Source organism: Nicotiana attenuata, chromosome 11 (assembly GCF_001879085.1).
Source record: "Nicotiana attenuata strain UT chromosome 11, NIATTr2, whole genome shotgun sequence".
Taxonomy (NCBI): Eukaryota; Viridiplantae; Streptophyta; class Magnoliopsida; order Solanales; family Solanaceae; genus Nicotiana; species Nicotiana attenuata.
Genome location: NC_031999.1, coordinates 1,626,299 through 1,643,198, shown reverse-complemented (window position 1 = coordinate 1,643,198; position 16,900 = coordinate 1,626,299). Strand labels below are relative to the sequence as shown.

The window sequence follows — 16,900 nt, the reverse complement described above, 5'->3', positions numbered from 1 at the left end:
TTTTGATTGCTTTCATTTTGTCTGTTATGATTATTAGCTAAGATAAATACAATCTAATTGTTATTGAAGATACTTATGGATGAAGTTACAAAGACTCTTTACTTCTCTAATTATTGTTAATAGTGATCAATATTTAATGCATAACACTAAATGCAATTTGTGGCCTTATCCAACAATCTTTCTTGTAAGATTGCACAATATTTTATGCCAAGATAGTACTCTCTCTACAACTATTCCTCTCCCGCAAATACCACACCAAAGGCAAAACTATTTTGCACCTTAAGCAAAACAAACTTTGTCGCATAAATGATTCTCTTTTTGCCAATTATTAAGAATCAAAGAGAACAATTTTCTATTCTAACATGACCACTGCTAGATCCGAGAGAAGATAGTGAACAAAGAAAATTATATACGAAGGTTTACGATCACCTGATAAGGACAAATAGTCAAAGCAAAGTGGAACAATGTAGCATTAACATTCAACTAAAATAAAATTCTCAAACTTGTTTGTAAAAAGACATAAAAGAGAAGGAAAACTAAAAATATTTAATCAACTGATAACCAATATATATGATGTACACTCTAGCACTCACACATAACACCAGGAAAAACTTAGTATCGGCAACACGTATATGAAAATTAAACCACTAACATAAGAGTTATCAACAAAAACTTTTAGAGAAGAACTAGTTCAATGGATTCGCTATGATAGTAGTTCTATATATCTATATTATCAGTATAAATAATAAATATGAATAGAGACTAATGAATACATAAAAAAGGACTAAACCTTGCATAAGCAGAAAGAGAACAACATAGCCGTAAAAAATAATTACCTGACTCTTGATGAAAAATGTTTGGAAGTGTGTTTATTTTTTGGCCGAGAGAAACGTTAAGGGTGCAAAAGATGTTGATGAACCGTTCCTTTTTTTTTAGAAGTGTTGGCTTTTAGGATTTTGTTTTAATAAGTAGATTTATTAAGTTTTTGAGAAGGTTATTTTGATAATTCAACTTTTAATTAGGGTTCTTGTTATAATTAGATTTTTGAAAAGGGTAAATAAGTAGTTTAACTTTTGGCTTAAGGGCTATATATATGTATATATGAAGTTAATTTCGCAGTTATATTTTTTGTTATCACCTATTCTCTTTATATTGAGTTAATTATGCCAAATCACATGTTTACAAGTATTTGAGAAACTAATATTCTATAGTCCATAAATCCATAGTAGGGTGCGATTTGAGTTAGGTGTAATTTGGAGATTCACATTAGAAGATACATATAAAAATAACTTATTATCTATTAAATTTAGAAAACCACGACACTGGAAGGGACAAGCATCTGTATGTTCATTTTTTCGATCTCACTAATAAACAATCAAAATTTTGATCGGACATGCCATCTAATGGTTTATGTGTGTCGGGATTGGACAAGATTAGACTCAATGAACTGTGCTTGACACAATTACCTAAGTGTTTATTAAATATTTGAAGAAGATTAAAAAACTGCTTAGTTTTTAGATAAAATTTAAAACGATTAAAAACTTGATTACAATTATATTTATTTAAAAGTTTAAACCTATCCAAACATTGGAAACTATTATATTGTCATTCTTTTTCGACATTTCACGCAAAATTTTGGCCATTATATTAGCGTGTCCATTGCCACGTAAGTAAGCTGACAATAAAAAGTCAAGGAAACATCCTAACGTTTCAACAAATCAGAACGGCACCGTATTGTTCCAAAAGATGCAAGAATATGGCGGGAAAATGTCGCAGGAATTGCAACGTGATACAGTCCTAGGGTTTATGAGAAGCGAAAGACTCTTCAGTCGAAGCGAATCCTCGCATTCAACTCGTTCGAGAAAATGCCGACATACAAGATTAGGGGTATCGATGTCGATTTCCCTTACGAGGCTTACGATTGCCAGATCACTTACATGGAAAAAGTCATTCAGTCCCTTCAAAATGTATATGTCTCCCTTAATCATTCATTGTTTTTATAAATTTTGGGTATCGTTATTCCCTTAATGTTAAGTTGAACTTTTGATTCATCCTTAATATATACCATATTCAGCTGATATCTTGGAAATTAGTTGTTGAAGTTAACAATCAACTAATCACCTAGACTTTATTTGGATGGAATGTGAAAGAAGTTTTTCTTTTGTTGCTGAATTTTGATTCTTGACCCGGTATTTTGTGAGATAATGTTCCTACTAGTCACCATTTGACGTTAGATACTTTGATCATTGTCTCAATGGGGCTTCTGTTGATGTGAATAAGGAATATCACCCTCATTCTTGTAGCTTCTTGACCGCACATAGTCGGCCCAGTGGCGGAGCCAGGAATTTTTACAAGGGGATTCAAAATATTAGCATCTGCGACCTAAAACAATTTTTGAGCTATCTTTGCCACCACAACGAAAACTTTCCTCATGTCAAGGGCATTCAGAAGTTTATATATATACAAAAAATTTGTTATTGCGCTATTTGTGCAGTACTATTTTCTAACGAAGAGGATTCAATTGAACCCCCTTCCTTAACTATGGCTTCGCCACTCTGTGGTAACATCAATTTGGTATGTTCACAGTAAGCAGCTGTGCAACTAAATTTTTCTTGAAGAGTAGAAGCAACATCCCAGGTGCTAGAGACAAAATCTAGAATTGAAATTACCTTAGTAAACATGAAGTGTGTTCCATGTCTGTATTCCCATTTCCCCCCTGTAGTCACTTGTTGTTTTACTGAATGAATGCTTGTGATGTGGCAGAGATGTAATGCATTGCTTGAGAGCCCAACCGGGACAGGAAAGACCCTGTGTCTTCTTTGTGCCACATTGGCTTGGAGAAAGAGTTTGGGGGGTTTCTCGGTCCGGAAGAATGGAATAAGAGACCGTATTGCCAATAGCCAGCAGTCAGAGGAGTCTTCTCAATCTGAATCCTCAACATTACCGAATATTGTATATGCATCACGCACACACAGCCAAATTCGACAAGTGGTGAAAGAGTTAAAGAGGACCAATTACAGGTAGAGTTAGATTGTGAGTGCATTATTGAACAGGTGGCTTTAGCACTATGTTTTACTGTTGACCAACTATGTTAACATAATACTGAATCTTTCAAAATGTCCTAGTTCAGTGGTTAGCATGTTCTTAAAAGGGTTACTTATTTGCAATACTTTAGATCTGCATATGCTATAAGGTATCTGATTCTGTCAATATAATGTGATGTATAGGCCAAAAATGGTAGTCTTAGGATCTCGGGAACAACTGTGCATTCATGAAGAAGTGAGTCTGCTGCGTGGAAAAACACAGACAAATGCCTGCCATGCACTTTGCAAAAAGCGCAAAAAACGTTATTGTGGCCATTTTTCTCGCGTTGCAGGTACATTAGCACATTTAGTAACTTGCACTCAAATTCTTCATAATTGAGCTGGACAAATGATAGTATAAAACCTTTGGATCTAATAAAATAATATAAAAGGTGATTGTGTATCTAAACTTATAAGTAACTTTTTTTTTGTTATTTACTGTGCTTGTTGAATTATGACTGTTAATGCTTTTATTATGTACAGAGTTCATGAAGACTAATCCTAGTCTAGGAGAGGAGCCTATTGACATAGAGGATTTGGTCAACATAGGAAGAAGCAGTGGCCCGTAGGTTTTTCTTGTAAGTCTTGCCATTGAATGCTGATAATATGATGTGGACTCACTTTTTTTTCTTTATAGGTGCCCTTATTATGTATCACGAGAACTTCACAAGACTGTGGACATATTATTTGCGCCTTACAATTATCTTATTGATCGCGGATACAGAAAATCTTTGAACATTCAGTGGGCAAACAGTATACTTATATTTGATGAAGCTCATAACTTGGTAAATTGCACCTTCAGTTGTCATGCCAGTATTTCCTTAGAATGCTCACTCTTGTGTCATGCTTCTATTGTAATTCAAGATTCAATTCTAATTTATTTGATGGTTTTCCATTTTGACCAGGAAAGCTTGTGTGCTGATGCAGCCTCTTTTGACCTTTCTTCTGGCCTTCTGACAGCTTGCATTTCTGAAGCTAAAAACTGTATAGACCTTTCGATAGCAAGGAGGGAGAACTCAAGTGACAAATCATGTAATCCAGATAACTTCGCTATTCTCAGAGGTAAATCGCTAATTTTTGAATAAAATTATGATAGATGCATTAGACATGTTTTTATTCGTGGGTATTTTTTTTGATAAAGTTCTATTCATGGGTATTGAGCTTATGCCTTATAGTGCATTGCCTTTAATTGTTCAAGACATGCCTGTAAGTGATTATTGCAATTTAGGAGACATTTCTCATTAGAGTTCAATCAAGTTGCTCGTTACTTCAATTTTGTTGTGTTTGTTCCTCTCGGTCATTTTATACTAAATTCACTTATTTAACTCCTCTGTATCTGAGGTAGTAATAGTATATGGGTGTCACTTACTCTTTAACAGTGCATCTCATGCAGCACTTCTTTTGAAGCTTGAGAAAAAAATTGCTGAAGTGTCCATTGATTCAAAAGAGTTGGGTTTCACGAAGCCTGGGCCATACATTTATGAGTTTCTTGCTGATCTAAATATCACACAGAAAACTGCCAACATGCTCATTGACATAATTGAGGAAGCAACTGTACTTCTTGAAGAAGGTGAGTTCTTACTGCCTTGACCCTATGAATGTAGTTTACCATGTCTCAGATCTACTTTGGAGTTTGGAGTGAAAGGTTTGTTTGCATAACGGTTTAACTTGGCACGAAGACTAATAATTTAGATTTCGATTCATCCATTATAGGTTTAGTGATCGAAAATTGTTAAACTAGAGTTAAAATTTGGTCATGAAGTTGGTTTCATAGGGAAAACATGTATTGTTATCTTAATTTTATTTTTTTGAGAACATGCGCTTAACGTTTATGATGTGCCAAATTTGAATTGTGTCAGAAGCTAATGTACATTTCTGTTTACCAAGGTTTAACCCCTTTTTGTGTGATGGAATTCAGTCATTTACCTTTTTTTAATTAAAAAAGATGTGTTCCATGAAATGAAACGGGGCAGAAAAAATTTGGGTTTGTTTCTAGCTTTTGTAGCCAGGAGTGATATAGTGTTTTATAGTTTTTGTGGCTTGTATGATGCTTCTCCATTTGAAATCACTGTATTCTTGCTCCTCTAATCAGATGTGAACACTACCGAAGATGGAAAAACAAACAAGTCAAAAAGCACGGTCTGCAGATTGGAAAGCATGGGTGACATTCTACAAATGATTTTCAGGAATGATGGAAACCCTCATGCCCAATACTATCGTGTAAGTTAAGAGATTATGTGTCCCTTTTTTCTTTGGTTGGCAGGTTGAAGAATGATTTGTTGGGGACTTACGCGATTATACTAAATCCTGATTCTCAGTAGGTTGTCTGATTGAAGCCTTTTCATGTCTTATCAGGTTCATGTTCAGGAAGTTCAAGGAGGTGGCATAGATTCCCTTAAAGGTAGTCAAATTTACCTTTGGCTTAGTGCAAAAATAACATCAGTTCTTGGGATACTTGTGTACTCCTACTCCATAGTTTTTTGTTTTCTTAACCATTAACCATCTTCCCATCCATATTCTTTATTGATTTTGTGCTGCAGGAAAGGCATCTAGAACACTGAGCTGGTGGTGTTTCAATCCAGGTATTGCAATGGAGCAGTTCTCCAAATTAGATGTTGGATCTATCATTTTGACTTCTGGCACATTATCTCCGATGGATTCATTTGCTGAGGAATTGAAGTTGTGAGTCCAATTTATCCAAAAATGTTTTTACTTACATTTTGTTCTGGCATGAATTCTGATTTCCAATCTCTTTTCCTTTCTGCTGCTTGTAGAGATTTTCCAGTTCGTTTAGAGAACCCTCATGTTATATCAGACAATCAGATATGGGCTGGTGTTGTACCCGTGGGCCCTTCTGGTTATACATTCAACTCATCATATAGGACTCGTGATTCTATTGAATACAAGCAAGAGCTTGGGAATGCCATTGGTATGAAGAATGTGATGCTGCGTGGTGTATGCATAACTGTGAAATACTGATGATATTTCCAGATAATGTTTCTGATGGACGTTATTCTTTTCTAATTTTATGCTTCAGTCAATTTCGCTCGTGTTGTACCAGATGGACTTCTTGTATTTTTTCCTTCATATTACCTGTTGGAGCAATGCATTGGCTGCTGGAAAACTTCGGTAAGGATCTTGAAGTTTTGAACATATGAAAACAGACATCTGCTTGGCATTGATTTCTCTGAGCCTAATGTTGCACTATGAAAATTGTCAGGGGCATTCAAACTCAATGGATTCGAGCACAATATGGGAAAGGATATGCAAACACAAGCTGCCTGTCGTTGAACCAAGACAATCTTCTCTTTTTCCAACAGCAATTGAAGTATGCCATATAATTTTTGTAACTTACCTTTTATCCATTCTGTGTCTATGTCTGACTTAGAAATTTTGGGCTTGGACAGGACTATATGACCAAGTTGAAGGACAAATCAGCATCTGGGGCTGTGTTTTTTGCAGTCTGTCGGGGAAAAGTAGGTTTCTGCTTTAAATTTTTTTCATAGTTTTTGATAGCAGAATTCGTAGTTTTGAGCTTTTAAATGCAAGCTCATTTTATTTGTGGGTAAGAGATGCTTCTGGAAGTCCTCAACATAGTTTAACTAGTAGCCCTTTGACATGATGGATAATTTTGCCAGTGTTGAATCAATATTCTATCCAGCCATCCTATGCTGCTTCTTGGATCCTAAAGATGATTGTTGTGGCAATATGCTATTATGATTCTTGGAGGGGTTCAGGAAAGGACTGTAACTTCGTACCACAAGTTTCTATCAAAGCTGTTTGAGCTTGTACCTGTATATTGTTGCTTAAGTTTGATGTTCAATCTGGGTCTGATGGCTTTATGACAAACTTTATGCTGGGTTAATTAGTATGTGATGTAGATACAGAGAACTAAAGGATACTTAGGAACTTGCTCATGGAGGTGTTTCATGGCTTGTTTAAATTGAATATTACATTTTTTACCACAAATATTTTAAGTGAATATGGCCCCAGGGCTTTGGTTCAGTGGTGAGGATGCAACACATGAACTGTGGATTAGGCCGCACATTACGACTTTGAATGCTGCCATTGACTTAAGCCTAGTATTTAAGTGGGACAGGGTAGAGGGTGTGGGCCCATACTCCATCGAGTTTCAAACCTCTTAGCACAATTGGGATTGGGCAAGCTAACTTATGTGTCAGTGAAAGTAAGCGAATTTGCCATAGTATGCTAATGTGACAACCATAGCACTTCACTGGATGACTGCTGCTTTTCTTAGAGGCATTTATCTGTAAGGTAAGTTGTATTATTTCTGCTTACTAGGGAAAGCCTACATTTTTTTTCTTCCAAAAATTTTTGGAAGTGGGAAAGCTTAGATGACCACATTTCTTATTCCCTTATGCACACTGTTTTAACAAACTTACCACATTTATACATTGAGAAAATATCTAACTTAGTTGTGGAGATTTCCTAGTGAAGAAAAGGACATTACTCATTGAACTTATAAATTTAAGTTATTTGCTATTACATACTATGAAGTGGAGGTGGAGCACGGTGGTTCCGCTGTTCAAGAACAAAGGTGATATCTAGAGCTGTAACAACTATAGGGGTATCAAATTACCGAGTCATACCATGAAAGCTTGGGAGAGGGTGGTAGAAGTGAGGGTGAGGAGGACGATGCCTATTTTAGAAAACAAGTTCGGGTTCATGCCGGGGCGTTCTACCACGGAAGCTATCCAACTTATTAGGAGGTTGGTGGAACGGTACAAGATAGGAAGAAGGACCTGCACACGGTGTTTATTGATCTTGAGAAAGCGTATGACAAGGTTCCTAGAGAGGTTCTATGGAGATGCCTGGAGGCAAAAGGTGTGCCGATTGCTTACATTAGGGTAATTAAGGACATGTACGATGGAGCTGAGACTCGGGTTAGGATAATGAGGGGTGACTCGGAACATTTTTCGGTTGTTATAGGGTTGCACCAAGGGTCGACACTCAGCCCTGTCCTATTTGCCATGGTGATGGATGCACTGACACACCATATCCAAGGGGAGGTGCCATGGTGTATGTTATTTGCTGACGACATAATTCTGGTTGATGAGTCGCGAGGCAGAGTCAACGACAGGCTGGAGGTTTAGAGATAGACCCTCGAGTCCAAGGGTTTCAAGTTGAGCAGGACTAAGACGGAATACCTAGAGTGCAAGTTCAACGCCGAGCCGTCGGAATCGGGATTGGACTTGAGGCTTGAATCACAGGTCATCCCCAATAGGGGTAGTTTCAAGTACCTTGGGTCGGTTATACATGGGGACGGGGAGATCGACGAGGATGTCATACACCGTATAGGGGTGGGATGGATGAAGCGGAGGCAGTGTTATTAAAAGCGCTCGCTTTAAGCGATGAAGCGAGGCGAGGCACAGGGTTAGCGCTTTTCTGCTAAAAAGGCGACTCACACTCAAAAAGCGTGCGCTTTTCTTGCTTAAGCGAGAAGCGAGCCAGTAGAAAAAGCGAGAAAAAGCTCGCTTAAGCGAGCAGAAGGCATCAGCTAGGGTTTTTTTAAAATTTTTTGGCAAATAACCCATCTGTTAACAAAACATACGCAAGGACTTCTTCTCCAGCGAACTCCATCGACGATCACTGCTGCTCCAACACTTCTTCTCCAGATCTCGGTAAGTTTCTTCAACTTCTTCTTCTGTTCTTCTGTTCTTCTTCTTCTTCTTCTTCTGTTCTTCTTCTTCTTCTGTTCTTCTTCTTCTTCTTCTGTTATTGTTCTTCTTCTTCTGTTATTCTTTCAATTTTTTTCACTTTTTAAGCGCTCATTTTTTGCCCTAAACGACTTCTTCTTCTTCTGTTATCAAAAGTGCTTTGTTTTATGCCGCTTTATGCTCTGTTTTCTGCAATTTATCAGTGAAGTTCACTGTTTTCTGCCCTAATTTTTTTTAGTATCTATTATTTGCTTCTTGATTCAAGAATTGAAACATTTGCTTAATATGTTATTTTTAATGAGTTCTTAGCCATTTATCTATGCCTATTTTATTTTTTATCTATGTGTTAAATTGCGCTTCACAGCAAAAAAGCGTGCGCTTCGCGCTTCTCGCTTCTGTGAAGCGAGGCCTCGTCGCTTTTTTGCGCTTAACGCTTTTCAAAACACTGAGCGGAGGTTAGCGTCTGGAGTCCTGTGTGACAAGAAAGTGCCACCGATACTCAAAGGTAAGTTCTATAGAGCGGTGGTCAGACCGGCCATGTTGTATGGGGCTGAGTGTTGGCCAGTTAAGAACTTACATACCCAAAAGATGAAAGTAGCAGAAATGAGGATGTTGAGGTAGATGTGCGAGCACACTAAGATGGATAAGATTAGAAATGAATATATTCAGGAGAAGGTAGGTGTGGCCCCCATGGATGACAAGCTGCGGGAATCAAGACTCGGATGGTTTGGGCACATTCAGAGGAGAAACCCAGATGCCTCGGTAAGGAGCTGTGAGCGGCTGGCTTTGGTGGGTACGAGGAGAGGTAGAGGGCGGCCTAAAAAGTATTGGGGAGAGGTGATCAGGCAGGACATGGCGCGGCTTCAGATTACCGAGGACATGGCCCTAGACAGGAAACTGTGGAGGTCGAGCATTAATGTTGTAGGTTAGGGGTAGTTGTGCACAATTCTACAGCAGTCCTGAGTGAGGCTAGTCTGTTAGTATTTAGTCTTAGACTGCTAGTGGTTAATGTTGAGTTCACACCACTCTTTCGTTTCTCTTAGTACAAGGCTTTATCTACTGGTTATTGTTTTGCTTTTCATCTATTTTCTGGTTCTTGTGATGCTGTTATTTTTTTTCTATGGTTTGATGGTACTGATATATTACCTCTTTTCGTCGTCTTTTCGTCTTCTTGAGCCGAGGGTCTATCGGAAACAACCTCTCTACTCCCTCGGGGTAGGGGTAAGGTCTTCGTATACACTACCCTCCCCAAACCCCACTAGTGGGATTTCACTTGATCGTTGTTGTTGTTGTTGCTATTACATACAATGAAGCAGACAGCTTGGTTATCTCATAAAAGATGTGTCAAATGTATTAGAGGAACAACCAAATTTTTTTAAAGGTTGAAATGTAAAACATTAATATCTATATGTTCCCAAGCTCTTATATTATAGTATACATTCAGGTTATCCTAGATAATTGATGATGATGTTATAAATGGCACCCTTTGATCATGTTTCCTCATTAATGGTTGTTTGGTACAATAGGTGAGTGAGGGACTGGATTTTGCTGACCATGCTGGTAGAGCTGTTTTGATCACCGGCATCCCCTTTGCCACAAGGACTGATCCTAAGGTCTGTGAACATACTTACTGCCGTTGTGTCAATTTTCTCGTCGGAATTGTTCCCTGATTCAAGTACCTTCTAGTTATTTTTTTAATAAAAAACTTACATCTTCAGTCACTTTGCATCCTAACATATCATCTTCAACAACTAATGTTTTTAATTTAGCTTCCTTCCTGATATTATTTGGTTTGTGGTCATTTTGTTGGTCTTAATATATGAAAGCAACCCAGGGGATGGAGTAATTTGATCTTCGGTTCATCTGAAAACTTTGATCTGAGGCTCTAATTTCCTTAGGAGAAAAAAGTGTTGCACTTGTCTGATAAAAAAATGTGTTGAACTTAGTCTGTTGTCACCTCCATGTTGTTGTCTGTTCATACAAATATTAAATGAAACATTGTGCATCTTATGTCCGAATCAGGTTCGTTTGAAACGTGAATTCCTGGATCAACAGATGAACTTGCAATCAACTGGATCTAAGGTACAGGTGAAATTGAAAAGTTGTTTCGTTAATTATGGGCATGTTTCCTGTTGTAACCCACCTTTCCCCAAGGGCTGAGCGTGTTCAAACTAAAAAGTGATGTGACAGGTCCTAACAGGAGAAGACTGGTATACTCAACAAGCATCAAGGGCTGTAAATCAGGCTGTGGGCCGTGTCATTCGTCATAGACATGATTTTGGAGCAATAATTTTTTGTGATGAAAGGTCATTATGAGTTAGAATTTTTCACCAAATTGCTGTCATATATTGGCCCCTTTGCCCTTAAACATTTGACCAGAATGCTGCTATAAGCTGTAATGAAATATCACATGCTTACAACTTAGTCAAAGCTGTGATTCAGGATAGGATATTTGAAGGACTTGGTTGTGATTGCTTAAGCACATTCTGGTATCGAATATATGTATATACACCCACGTACACTTTCATACTGTTGGAATTAAAAGCATTGCCATGAGTCTGCTATATCAGTTCAACAAATAGGAAGTTAGTGATAGGTGAGTCAACTACATCATATTTGCAGAATTAGAGTTGTTACTGTGCGTCATTTGGTCATCATTCTGCTTGTTGCATAGAGCGACCTATCAATTCTTGAAGCATATATCTTTAACTTCTCCTTTATCTTGAGCAGATTCACATACTCCAACCGGCAGTCACAAATATCACGTTGGATACAACCCCATATCAAGGTTGATTTGTTTGAATTGCTATTTTGCTCTATTTTTGTTTTTATTTTATTTTTTCTAAAGAGTGTCTGCTTCTCTTTTGACTGTCCAGTGTCATTCCAAATTTGGGGAAGTAGTTTTTTCATTGACTCGCTTTTTTCGTGATGGAAGAATTCGTGGCCCTACAAAACAAGAATTGATGCAACCAGATGACAAGGGTAAGTATCACTAGTTAAAGAAAACCACGTTACCCTGTTTGGCTTATTGTTGCACTCTCTTGCTTGTAGTTACTGATACCATTTTCCCTGAGCATTCTAGCTCACTTGATGATACATGGTTGTATTCTGTGCGAACAGTACTAGGTTAACAATACTTTAGGATTTATTCAGATAGATCTCTTTAGATCAAAGGTTGCTCTCACAACTGGTTTGATTTTTCTGTTTAATTATGGTTCAGATATTTTGGCGTGTTTATTCATAGTATTGGGTTATAGCATTTGGTTGAAACCCAAAAAGAATCTGAACTCAAATTAGCAGTTCAGTCTGGTTTGTCGGTTTTTGGTGCATTGAAGAAAAAACCCTGACATTTTGTTTGGTTCAACTGAAAAATTAAGCTAATCAATGGGGATGTGTGCACGCGCTTAATAATCTCTTCTCTAGCATTCTCTCCCCCAAGCGGCAACTGCGGGGAGCACTTTGTGCACGAGTAAGCCTGTAATTGATCCCTATTTTATCGTTCTACTATGTGTGCTATGCATACACCACCTGAGTTGTGTTCCAGAAGAGCCAAAGTTCCATGACCTGATAGTCTCTAGTAAAACTTCATTCTGAAAGAACTGATGAATGAGCCTATTCACATAATAGTTTCTTGGGACAAAGTGTACACTGCGAATTTAATCTATTTTATCTCTTATCATTAATTTGATGATATGCTCTTTAGCTTGTGTTTATAATTGGTAGTTAGCTCACTACTCGCATTTGCACTCATTTTTTTTTTTTTTTGGAACAAACCTAATACCAAAATTTGGTTTAGTTTGGTTGTGACCTAATGCCAGCTCCCTAGTAGAGTTTATAAAAATTTCTGATATTACTGTCAAATATGTGTTGCCTTCTTAATTGACGGTTGATTTCTCATTTCATGTATAATTGAGTATATTGGATGATGTATGTTTGTTTTGGATACACAATATCTTTGATGTGCTAAGTCATTGATAGAATCTTTTGGACAAGCTTCGTAAACGAGTTTTGTTTAAATTTAATGCCTAACTTTTGGTGTAACTTCTAAAAGACTGCAAATTAACAATGATCGCGTAAGTCACCTTTCTTTGGTTATTCACTCTGTTTAAGTTGACTGAACGCACCTCAACCCTCAACTGGAACTTCGTTTATATCTGTTCAAGCTCATAGATGATACATAACTCGGTGCTTATACCAACTTTGTAGTCTATAGGTTATAGCTTTAAAGAAATGAAAACAGGAAAAGGAAGAGCAACCTGTTCTTTTCTTTTTCATGTTATTAAAATGCTATACTCAGTGATTTAGTTAAATTATGTGTATCTCTGCGTCCTTCTTTCATTAGTTGAGTCAAATAAAACTGCCCTCCCTGAGGTAATTAAATTTGTAATTGTTATCAAATATGATTGCTATTGTTGTTACCTATTGATTCTGGTTATTCTTCAATATATATTATCTATTCTCTCTTGCAGAAATAGTAAAGAGAATAAGAAGCTCTCAACCTCAACTTCACTTTGAAAAGCTTTTTACCTCTCTGGTAAGCTAATACAGTGTCTGCTTCTTTTGAAGTCAATGCAACAGTGATGCACATTTTCTGATTCCTTTCTTCACTTGATTGTGTTCTTAGGACTCATCGGTGGATTTTCCTTGTTCTACTAATCAATTATCTTCCTCAGTTAAGCAAGGCAACATCCTTGGCAGTCTGGAAGACATACTTCCTGCTAATAAGTCATCTCTTAGGTCTGATAAGCTAGTTAAGAATCTGGCCGTAAAACATGCAAGTAATTTGTTGGTCCCTGGACGAAAAGAAATGCTAATTAGCAAGCAGAAAATAATTGACTTGACTAAACATGAATTGTCTGATGAACGACCAGAAGATGTTATTGCACCTTGTTCTCTGAAGAGGCCTCGGCTAACATTAACAGGACCTGATTGTCAAAGAGATCATTCTCGGAAGTCTCATGATAGTCCGGACCGTTCCTCAGTTGCCCATCACCTGCTGTCAGAAAGTGGTTCTAGCTATATATTGAAGAATAAGAAGTCACAGTACTCTGAGGAACGAAGTACACAAAACACTAAATTAGATAGAGCAGACCTGCTTGAAAATGAGATGACATCACGAAAGACTGCAGGTTTAGTTGACCTGCAAAGTGAAGATGGCATTGATAGCTCTGTGCCTTGCAATAATGAGGAGAAGAAAGGATCAGCTTTTCTTGTTCAGGTAGGTTCTTCTTCCTTTCCACCTTTTCTTGAGCCGAGGGTATTAGAAACAGCCTCTCTACCTCTCCAGGTAGCGGTAAGGTCTGCGTACACACTACCCTCCCCAAACTCCACCTATGGGATTATACTGGGTTTGTTGTTGTTGTAGGTGCTGGAACTTTATTCTTGCTTTATCAACCTCTTATGTATCTTTTACTAGCACGCTAGGACATAGTTTGTCTTACTTGCTTTAGCCGCAGTTGTGCCATTTCTGTGTATTTTGGTCTATCTCAATTTAGTGTCACTGATGGTGAGCAACTAAAAATTGCATCTGTATATTACATAAATCCTGAGGTTATTTAATCTATGGTGTCGCCTTTACTGTTCTGTTGATTCTCTTCTGAAAACGATTTGCTGATTGATATAGGAAAACGTATAAAATCATGGTGCTTAACTATTGTTTTATCTCTACATCTTGACCAGTTAAACTTTTTTTTTTCAGTTTCTGGTTTCACAGATAACCTGAAATTCTGTTACATTAAGTAATCATTTACTACTGATGAGTCCACAAGTGTGACTTGCTAAAGAACCAAGTTGACAAAATTTTGGAGCAGAAGTAATATAATACATTTCCACTTTATATGGCATTGCATTAGCTTGATATTGTCACCTAAGTTGCTCGGACACGGGTGCGGGTGTCCGACACTATGTAAATTGTAAGATTCGGGGATACGGATCCTAGTACGGATACGGGTGCGCAGGGATCCGGCTAAAGATAATTCAAAAATATAAAAATATTTCTAAATTATGAGAAATTTTGTGGAATACTTACGTATAGCTTGTAAAGTGTGGATTTCTTTTTTATTCTCAAGTTGTAGATACGTCAAGGATTGATTTCCTAGGTAAGGAATACTATCTTTTTCAAATTTACCCTAGTTTGGTTTTAATTTAGGGAATCAAATTGTATCTCATCTCGAATATTTCCGTCCGTCTTGGTCAAATTACCCAACCAGATCCGGTATGGATCCCATACCCACACCCATACTAGTGTCGTGTCGACACGGGTGCGGCACCTAAACTGTCGTGTCGGAGCAACTTAGATTGTCACTGTCTGCTTAAATTTATCTTTTGCAACCGGCAAAGACATCTAAATCTATAACCCAAAATTTGGGGTTATTAGTTGAGAATTTCCATCGTGATTTCCTCTGCAGGTCCGAGAAAAGCTTACTGATACAGAATACCATGAATTTGTGGGGTATATGAAGTCGCTTAAGTCTAAAGCAATGAAGATAGGCCAAGTTCTTCAATCCATTGCCAGATTATTTTCTCTCCCTGATAGAATACCCCTCCTTCACAGGTATGATCTGTACAGTTAACTATTCTCTGATCCGTTAATTGAGCAAGCATCTTCATTTCAATCTAGTTGTTGGTTATATTGCAGATTCAAGGATTATGTTCCTCCGAAGTACCATTCTCTGTATGATCAGTATTTAAAAAGAAATCATGAAGTAGCTGGCCTATGAGTCATCCTACTTAAGTCTAAGTCATCCTTGAGAAAAATCCTTACTTGCTGCGACTAGGCATGCACACAGCCACAAAGTCAGTCAGTGAACAGTATGTTCATGCTGCCGATTAGGCAAAGGAAAAAAGAGAAGCTATGCTTGTGAAGGGTTTTGTGATACCATACTACAAGGAAAAACACCATCTCCCCTGCCATTTTTCTCAGGGGAGCTTTGTCATGGTCCGCTGGACCTTTGACAATGTGGTTCAAGCAGTGTACAGAATCTTAATGTGGATTGCCCTTTAGTTGTTGGGAGTTAACATCACGAACTGAGCAACAAGGCTTATAGTTTAGTGGTATTGATGAGAGTGTTCCACACAATTTGTGTGGGTTGGATTCTCATTGTCCTCCTTTCCATGTAATATAATTTTCTGAATGAAAAAATTACGAACTGGTGTACCCTCCATAGGCACCTGGTTTGGAGGCCACTTAATCCTCAAGAGGCGTGTAATTTGTGTAGAGGCCAAGTGGCCTAGTAAGTGGCTGCAAGTTATTTATTTATTTGACCCGTCCCTTTTTTCGACGGACGGGGAATTTCAACCATTCAAACGCTCATATCCCCCTTTTGCTCTTCATATTCGCGGGACTGGACTATATTTTTGGAAAGTGCATAGACAAGTTGCTCATGAATCAAAGGGTGAATGTCCGCTTGAAGTCTCATGTTCCTTTTGATCGCTGTGAATCGTCATGTTAATGGTTTCCATTTTATGGTCTTAATTGTGTATTGCATGGTTTAGTATCCCGTGTGGTTTTTGCTGATTCGTTTGTCTTGACATTCATTTGAAATTTTATGGGATTATCTTAATGTTTAGATATTATACGATTTGAGATTTATTGCAGTTCAAGCAAATGAATATCCGAGAGCGGTTGGCTTGTTTTCGATAAGTTATACTCCATAAAAATAAGAAAAGAGTTACTTCCAGGTTCTAGCGCCCCAACATACAAAAATAGAATCAATTAAAATAAAAGTAGAGCATAGCATAGACAAAGGGAATTCTAGATGTTCGCGAGACCTGGAAAGCTCGCGAATTAGCAAAGGATTTACCTTACGACAAAAGTCAAAAGTATCATTATATTTTGGATTTATATATACACAATATGTAATATATTTTTGTAGTGTTAGTGTAATTTAACTTGTTATAATATAGTATACTTACATATTATTTATTTTAAACTCTAAGTAGAGTTACTTGTAATTACCTTCTAAGTGATCCGCGTGTTTACACCGTTAGTACATGAAATAATTCTCATGATATCTCTAGACTCTAGGTCTTCTCACCAAAAACCTTCCTCGATTGACAGAACGTTGTTCGCTTCTTCTCCACCAAGCACGGAAGTTTAAGGATAACTGTAGGTCGACGGCTACCTAAGGAAATTCCGAT

General features: G+C 37.6%; 1 protein-coding gene across 1 annotated transcript; it reads left to right on the top strand.

Moving 5' to 3' along the window:
- LOC109234016 (regulator of telomere elongation helicase 1) lies at positions 1,769-16,230 on the top strand. The gene is made up of 23 exons (XM_019399834.1): positions 1,769-1,967; positions 2,764-3,020; positions 3,228-3,376; positions 3,567-3,648; positions 3,721-3,868; positions 3,989-4,145; positions 4,477-4,653; positions 5,176-5,303; positions 5,439-5,484; positions 5,624-5,765; positions 5,858-6,012; positions 6,121-6,212; positions 6,304-6,411; positions 6,491-6,559; positions 10,288-10,374; positions 10,784-10,843; positions 10,952-11,067; positions 11,492-11,549; positions 11,638-11,743; positions 13,231-13,295; positions 13,386-13,979; positions 15,169-15,314; positions 15,399-16,230. Exons 1-23 carry the CDS (start codon positions 1,866-1,868, stop codon positions 15,478-15,480), a joined length of 3,126 nt encoding a protein of 1,041 aa, XP_019255379.1. The 5' UTR covers positions 1,769-1,865; the 3' UTR covers positions 15,481-16,230.